Raw genomic sequence first — 8,461 nt, 5'->3', positions numbered from 1 at the left:
TAGGATGGTGAGGTCACAGACTGAATGGTGAGGTCACAGATAGGATGGTGAGGTCACAGACTGAATGGTGAGGTCACAGACTGGATGATGTGTTAGAGTTGAGCCATCATGGAGGTAGAACATGGTGGTAGAACATGGTGGTAGAACATGGAGGTAGAACATGGTGGTAGAACATGGAGGTAGAACATGGAGGTAGAACATGGAGGTAGACCATGGAGGTAGAACATGGAGGTAGAACATGGAGGTAGAACATGGAGGTAGAACATGGAACCTAAGCGTTGGAACAAATGAAAGGAGCAGTGTTTGTAATAAGTAGGACTGTTTGATCAGAGTTCAGACTCAGACATGATGGATCATGTCAGTTTGTTTATGGAGCAGATCATCAGCTGTTCTTCACATCATCCTGTCTTCTCTGAGGATGTAGCAGCTGTCAGTCACTGATCTGCTGGTTRTTTATCATCTTTGAAWGTTTTCTTTACGAAGCCTCACTGATCAGCTTCATCTACCGCTGCAATAAGAGCTTCAAACCAAAGAGCGCTGCTCGGCGGCGCCCCCTGCAGACGCACAGAGGGAGGACAGGTGTAAATGTTACAGAGCTGTGTGTATATTTGAAGTGTTTTTATCTTTTTTAAACGTGAAACCTGACGGTGCGTTCACTGTCACAGGCAATCATGGGAAAACTGAGTGATTTATGTTGTAGCTGTGTGGAGACGTGATGATTATAGATCAGGAGATATTTGTTAGTTTACTCTGATTTAAGGCTCTGCTCAGAGCGAAGCATGCTGGGAGAAAAAGCGGAGCAGCTGAGGGCTTTAAGGTGTTTTTGTTAAAACAACCAATGGGAGCTGCAGCAGCACCCACAACGATGARGATGARGATGARGARGATGACGATGARGATGATGATGATGACATGAGAAGTGATTCTGATTGGTCCGAGCAGCATGACATCAGAAGCTCTGCTGGCTCTGGAACCGTCCAATCACAGGACAATCCTGGACCCTGCTGCCACCGCCGGGGCTGATGGGAAATGAAGTTTCCTTTCTTTTTGTTTGTTTGTTTTTATTTCCYGTTTGGGCCTCTGATTGGCTGCTTGTTTTTGTGTGTATTCATTTGCTTCCTGTCCCAAGCATTTTAGCCCCACCCCCGTCTCCACCCTTTGGTTAATGATGTCATCATTTAGCAAAATTAGAATTATTTAAAGGTATAAGTGCCATTAATATTTGTTTTTGTTTTTTTGGATGCTGCTAAAGGAGCTTCGTGGCTGTCCTGCAACTTCCTGTGTGTGTCTGTGTGTGTCTGTGTGTGTGTATCTGGGATAATTTAGCATCATATTCTAAAATATGTGTTTCTCTTTTTAAAGCTGTTTTTTTTTGTCCTTTTTAATTTACTTTTTATTGTATTTGTTGATTTTTGTTTTATTTTGTTTTGGAGATTTGAGGAGGAAAAGGGGGAGGGGCCTGAGGGGTTGTTGCCAGGTGACCCTGGTTTCAGAACATTTAGAGGAAAACAACCCTCAGTGACTGTCCCCGCCCATCCATACCTCCATCCAATCAGATCCTCAGAATGTGTGACACAGAGTCACAAACATGGACATGATGACATCATGATGTAAGCTCTTCCTATTGGCCCAGAGCTCCTCYGCTGTGTTTCTGTCGGTGTTGGTTTGTTGTTGTTTTTGTTTGTTGTATCAGGAACCAATCTCAGGCTCTGCAGACAACATGATGGCAATAAAGTGTCAACAACTCTTCACTTCCTGTTTGTGTCTTTGATGTGTCCCTGCTGTGGTGGCTGAGAGACCAACAGACAAACATCCACAGATTATAACAATCATTCTGATTGATCATTATAAGCTGTGGATCAAATAAGAGTAATCAGATTATAATCTAATTATTCTAACCTGTGGATCAGATTATAATCTAATTATAATATCATGTGGATTGGATTATAATAATCAAATTATAATAATCTGATTATCATAACCTGATTGATAATAATAATCTGTGGATCAGATTACAATAATCTAATTATAACAATCTGTAGATTGGATTATAATATTCAGATTATAATAATCTGTGGATCAGATTATAATTAAATTACAATCTGATTATTATAACCTGATTGATTATAATAATCTGTGGATCAGATTATAATAATCAAATTATAATAATCAGATTATTCTAACCTGTGGATCAGATTATAATAATTTAATTAGAACAATCTGTAGATCGAATTATAATAATCAAATTATAATAATCTGTGGATCAGATTATAATAATCTGAGGATCTGATTATAATAATCAAATTATAATAATCTGTGGATCAGATTATAATAATCTGAGGATCTGATTATTATAATCTGTGGATCAGATTATAATAATCTAATTATAACAATCTTAAATTGGATTATAATAATCAGATTATAATAATCTGTGGATCAGATTATAATAATCTGTGGATCAGATTATAATAATCTAATTATAACAATCTGTAGATCAGATTATAATAATCAGATTATTATAACCTGATTGATTATAATAATCTGTGGATCAGATTATAATGATCAATTTATAATAATTTGATTATTATAATCTGTGGATCAGTTTATAATAATCAAATTTTAATAATCTGTGGATCAGATTAAGAGCTGGACATGATGGACATTTAAATTAAGGAACATTTTTATAAAACATCAAAATGTCTTCAAATATAAAAACAGTTTTTTATAATCCTGCAGAACCCTGAGCCTCCAGTGTTCTGAGCAGAACCACAGGAAGTTTGGATCTTCAGATAAACAACAACAGTTTCATATTTAATGACTCAGCAAAACAGGATTTAGTCTTTTCCTGTTTCAGCAGCTCAGAGTCCAACTGAACTCATTTACTGCTGTCCTGAGAGACGTCTTCAGTCTGTCCTCAGACCGTTTGTCTCTGAGGGTCTCTCATCATGCAGCTCCTCCTCCTCCTCCTCCTCCTCCTGTCACCTGTGGCTGTGGTTTCATCAGTGGACGGTTGCCACAGCGGCAGGGATAAAGACCACCGTCCGAAAGAGAACTGCACAGGAGCCGGGTTCAGGGACGTCCCGGTGGGACTGGATCAGAGGACGAAGGTAAGTCAAAACAAGGATTTAAACATCTGGAGCTGAACTTCTGTTCGGTTTAATTTTACAGAGTCGCTCAGTTTCACATTAAATTTTTTCAAACGGTCTGAATATTCCTGTCAGGAGAAGCTAGGAGGAAGTCCTCATCTTATCTGAGTCCTGCAGAGTCCAAACCCAGCTCAGATAAAATGTCCTCTGCTCAGAAACCAGACCACATCCTGACTGGATCCTCAGAGGAGGACCAGGGAGTCCCAGCTCCTGTCCTCTGAGTGACTGGAGGCYGGGTTATCAACTTCCTCTTTGGGTAATCATAAAAACAAACATCTGTTTTCTCTTCCTTCAGGTTCTGCTGTTTCCAAACAACCTGTTCTCCGCTCTGTCCTGGACCTCCTTCCAGGTTTTTACAGAAATCCATGAGCTGGACCTGACGGCCAACGAGGTAGAACCCAAACAGCTGATTGATTGGTCCATGAGTCTGATCCATGTTGAGTGATCCACGTCTGGTTCTACAGATCCCCGAGGTGACACCCAGTCCTGGTCCGGTCCTGCCCAGTCTCAGTGTCCTCCGGCTGGGGTCCAACCACCTGACCCTCCTGTCTGACGGGTCCTTCACAGCCTGTCCTGCTCTGAGCGAGCTCTACCTGGAAAATAACTCCATCTCAGCTCTGAGCGACCGCAGCTTCTCTGGGCTCAACAAGCTGAAGGTTAGCATCTTAGCATCTTAGCATCTTAGCAGGTTAGCATCTTAGCATGTTAGCAGGTTAGCATGGGACTCTAAAACACTAATAAACTAAATTACAACTGGAGATCTTCTGTCCAACCTTCAGATCCTGGACCTGACAGCCAATCAGATCTCAGTTCTTCCCGTTCACCTGCTCCACCCTCTGATGGCCATAGAGACCCTCTACCTGGAGAGCAACCAGGTGAGTGGGAGCACCTGGATCTGCTGGGGGCAGCAGAGCAGAACCCTGAAACTGATGCTCCTTAACGTTTCTCCTCAGATAAAGGTGATGCCCAATGATTGGTTCATCAAGAAGGAGGAGGTGCCATACCTTTACCTGTCAGCCAATCCCTGGGCTTGTTCTTGTTCTCTTTCTTACCTTCACAAATACCTGAATGAGTACGAGCTCAATGTCTACGTCCGAGACGGTCCTATCATCCAGGTGGATGTGGAGAGCCTGGTGAGTCCCACAGACACAGGRTTTATGTAGCCAGCTGCCTCACAGGGTAAAGACTTCATTTACAACCCCTCTGAGGTGGTTTTCTACCTTTAGTCCAGCATCATTTTACCCCTGGGTTAGTAACCGTTGGCTCAATGTATTGGGTCAGTGAACCAACATCTACATCAGGTGTCTTTGAAGCTTCCAAACATCACCTCAGTTTTATTTTCATTAAACTTTATAAAACTCACAGCCATCCAGGCTTTGATTTCCTCTAGACATAAAAACAGAGGGCTCGGACAGCTGGTGTCCTTTACTGGACTAAATCTGGGTGTCATCAGCATAACAATGAAGAGATCCCAAATTTTCTAAGTATAGAGTCAAGAGGAAGCAGGTACAGTGTGAAGAGGAGGGGGCCTAAAACTGAGCCTTGTGGGACCCCACACACAAGAGGAGCAGAAGAGGACATGTCACCAAATCAGACACAAAARGTAGGACCTGAACTAGTCTAGAGCTGTCCCACTGCTGCCCTCCACTGCTCCAAACAATGGAATCAGATTTTTTTTAAACCAAAGCTAGTTGAAGTCTTGTGGAAACCAGTTCTGATTTGTGGAAACCAGTTCTGGTTTGTGGAAACCAGTTCTGATTTGTGGAAACCAGTTCTGATTTGTGCGTGGACCTGTTTGTGTTTGGATGTTTCCAGGTTTGTGACTCTCCTGAGGAGTACAAAGGGAAACCTGTGTTTACGCTGGAAGAATCGGACCTGTGCTCAGTTTCAACAGAAACTGGTCCACCTGAGCTCCAGGTGACAACAGAAGCTCTGCACATGACGACATCCGCTACTAAAACCACCCCAGCTACTGCTGCCCCCACTCAGGTGTTCCTCCAGCTGCACACGCAGCACTCGGTGGTGACGTGGTCCTGGTACCAAACCTTCACCCGGTACTATGAACTGCTGCACACCTCTGGATCAGAGATGAAKACTAAACGATCGTTAGTCGGGTCGTTTGAGTTGATGGGACTGCCAACGACTGGTGGTCTGATAGAAGCTGTGGAAACAACCACAGGTGTTCCTACAACCGTAWCATCAACAACACCGACCACAACAACTACCACCACACCAGCCACGACAACTACCATCCAGACTCTGACGACACCCAGCACCTCTGAGACGACATTGTCGATCTCTTCAGTGGGGTTCTTGAGTTCTGCAGGGTCTCCAGGTTCCGGTGGAGTGTTCTGTGTTTGGCTGTTTGCAGGATGTCTGCTGCTCTGCCTTGCAGCTGCAGCGTGTGTCCTGGTGACCCTGGTGAGGCTGGTGACCTGGTACCGGACCGTCTACAGCCCGGTGAGCGCAGCCTGGGTCGGAAGGATCAAAAGCAGGGAGGAGTTGGAGCTGCTGATGAAGAGGAGAACGGAGGAGAAAGGAGCAGGAGACGGAGGAGTGATGGCTCTTTATCGCTCTGTTCTGTTCATCAGCAGGGAGGAAGAGGAGGCTGTGGGGGAGGAAGAAGGGGGGAGGGAGGAGAGGGGGGTGTACAAGAAGACTCTGTACAGGGTGGTGAGGAGAGAGGAGGAGATAGAAGGATGGAGGGATGTGGTGAAGGAGTGTCAGGTCTCTGGGAGGAGGGTCAGGGGGGATCAAGATCTGATTGGAGGTGAAGGAGGAGGAGCCAAAAAGCGCTACAGCGTGATTCTGCGGGAGGAGAGGGAGGAGCAACGGGAAGGGAGGGAGGAGCTGGATTGGGTGGTAGGAGGCTGGGAGGTGAAACGAGGACCAGGAGGCAGAGAGGAGGTCCCCAGGAGCAGCTGGGGGGAGTGGCTGGCACACTATTTACCCAGCATGCCTTGGGGAGTGGCCACGCCTCCTGAGGAAGAGGCGGTGCAGTGACATCTGTGGTGGGAGGAGCTAAATATATCACTTCCTGTTCAGCTTCTGTACGTCACACTGATCTGTCTTTCATTTTAAAACAAATAAAACATTTGAAACAGTCTTGAGTGTTTCTGAACTGTTTAATGAAATAATTCGTTATGCTGATGACATCCTCTTCTAAATCAGAGGGTTCCAAACCCTGGTCCTGGAGGAACACCATCATGGTCCAGAGTTTACCTGCTTCTACAGGTGAGCTCACCTTTCTCCTGTGCACCAGAACGCTACAGTTAGCCATCACAGCAGACGTTTCCTCTAATAACCAGAGTTTACAGTTAACCAGGCGCCATGGTTGGTAGAGCCTCAGCAACAAAAGGTTGCTGGATTGAATCCACGTTAACGTTTTCTCCATGTGCACAGGTGGGTTTTTGCAGAAGGTAGATAAGTGTCAAAAACCACTTGAAACTTTTTGAATTGTAACTTGCTTGTTTGAACTTTTTGCAGGTTAAATGTTGAAATGCAGATCTAAATTTTGCAGGTGGGTTTTGACACATATCTACCTTCATAGTTTTCTCCTACAAACATGTCGGTGACTCTAAACTGTCCCTGTGTGAGACAGAGGGTCAYTGATTGTCTCCATGTGTCCCTGTGATGGACTGGAGACATGTCCAGGTGTCCCCGCCTCTCACACAGTGACTGCTGGACATGGACCTGTGACCCGGACAGGAGGAAGCAGGTAAAGATGGGTTCATTAATGCATCCTGATCGTTGTGATTTTAAACTGGTGAAATGTTTCAGGTCTCTGTTAGCAAAATATCACATTCTTTCATTGGAACAGTAATTATCAGGTGAACGTCTACAACAGATTAACTTTGGGTCTTCAKTCGATTCAAGACGTGTGTAAAGTCAGAATAAATGTTTAAAAATTAAACTTTTCTTTTTAGCTGCAAACATAAAGTGAGGGGGCGTGGCTTAACTTTTTACCTTTCATCTGACTTCAAAGAGAAAAGTGTCAAAAATCAGATCCATGAACTCAAAAGTTTTTATTTTCTTAGTAAAGACAATTTTCATCATTCCTATGTTTTATACAGCTTTAATTATTATTATTGTTTAATTATTATTATTGTTTAATTATTATTATTGTTTAATTATTAAGATGTTTTATTGTGAAAGGCGTGTTTTATTATCAGTAACGTGTTGATTTTTCCTGAAACATGTAAACATCAGAAACACCAGTTCAGATCCTCAGAAACTGAACCCAGACTCAGATTGTGGTCCAGGTGGGACCACCAGAACACTTCTGAAATCTTTGGTTGTGGCGCCCCCTGCTGCTCAGTCACYTTGATTACAGCTGAGACCTGCAGGAGGTTCTGGTCCGGCTCGGTCCCTCTTCCTGTGGAAGAACCGTGGATGTGTTTCAGTTCATCAGCCTGGTGTTGGTCTTCAGGTCGAGTCTGAATCGGCCAATCAGAGCGCAGGAACAGGGTCACAGGGTGTGTTCACAGAGGTCAGGTGTTGTGGAGTTCTGAGGCGGGTCTTTGGACCAGAACATGTGGTCATATGAAGGTGAGGTGCTGGTGCTGACCCAYTCCGTACGAGTTCTTGTGCTGCTCAAAGAGCTCCGTCAGTCCCTGCAGGTAGACGCTGTGGAGACGCTCGATGTCCTCAGAACTGGGACAGGGGTTCTGAGACACCGAGATGGGCTTCCCAACTGGGAACAGAACCAGGAAGAGCCGGGTCAGTACCAAAGTCCTGGTTCTAACTGGTTCTGACAGGTGCTAACTGGTTCTAACATTCTAACTGGTTCTAACATTCTGATGGGTTCTGACTGGTTCTATCTGGTTCTGACAGGTGCTAACTGGTTCCAACTGGTTCTAACTGGTTCTATTCTAACTGGTTCTGACAGGTTCTAACTGGTTCTAACAGTTTCTGACTGGTTCTAACAGTTTCTGACTGGTTCTAACAGGTTCTGACTGGTTCTAACAGGTTCTGAATGGTTCTAACAGGTTCTGAATGGTTCTAACAGGTTCTGACTGGTTCTAATTGGTTCTAACAGGTTCTAACAGGTTCTGACTGGTTCTAACAGGTTCTGACTGGTTCTAACAGGTTCTGACTGGTTCTAACAGGTTCTGACAGGTTCTGACTGGTTCTAATTGGTTCTAACAGGTTCTAACAGGTTCTAACAGGTTCTAGATCACAGCCGGACCAGTGTTTCAGAACATGGTGACATACCGACGGTGTGGATGGGCTTCCTGTAGGGCATCAGACCGAAGCTGTACTGGAAAACTCCTCTGGCGTGGAACAGAGGGAGGGCGATTCCCATGATGCTCTGC

The 8,461-nt window shown here is 44.4% G+C and overlaps 2 protein-coding genes and 1 long non-coding RNA gene across 3 annotated transcripts in view; 2 read left to right on the top strand and 1 right to left on the bottom strand.

Moving 5' to 3' along the window:
* The first annotated feature begins 6 nt into the window (after window positions 1-6).
* LOC106535574 (uncharacterized) lies at window positions 7-1,751 on the top strand. The gene is made up of 2 exons (XR_001312455.1): window positions 7-114; window positions 219-1,751. It is a non-coding gene; the product is annotated as an uncharacterized LOC106535574 (long non-coding RNA).
* Window positions 1,752-2,954: 1,203 nt separating this feature from the next.
* gp1ba (glycoprotein Ib platelet subunit alpha) lies at window positions 2,955-6,252 on the top strand (the record flags this gene model as incomplete). The annotated part of the gene is given in 6 exon segments (XM_014032607.1): window positions 2,955-3,107; window positions 3,442-3,537; window positions 3,611-3,802; window positions 3,926-4,021; window positions 4,100-4,279; window positions 4,962-6,252. Coding segments are annotated over 6 exon segments (1,905 nt in total), but the record flags the coding sequence as incomplete, so codon positions are not given.
* An 895-nt stretch (window positions 6,253-7,147) lies between these two features.
* mogat3a (monoacylglycerol O-acyltransferase 3a) overlaps window positions 7,148-8,461 on the bottom strand; it is a gene marked incomplete in the record, with an annotated part of 9,215 nt that continues 7,901 nt past the window's right edge. The window contains 1 exon segment of the mRNA XM_014032612.1: window positions 7,148-7,839. Within this exon segment, the coding sequence (XP_013888066.1) occupies window positions 7,685-7,839 (155 nt within the window).

The sequence above is a fragment of the Austrofundulus limnaeus genome, unplaced genomic scaffold (genome assembly GCF_001266775.1).
Source record: "Austrofundulus limnaeus strain Quisiro unplaced genomic scaffold, Austrofundulus_limnaeus-1.0 Scaffold1492, whole genome shotgun sequence".
NCBI classification, from domain to species: domain Eukaryota; kingdom Metazoa; phylum Chordata; class Actinopteri; order Cyprinodontiformes; family Rivulidae; genus Austrofundulus; species Austrofundulus limnaeus.
The sequence above is the reverse complement of the archived record's forward strand: the minus strand, read 5'-3'. Positions and strand labels throughout refer to the sequence as shown.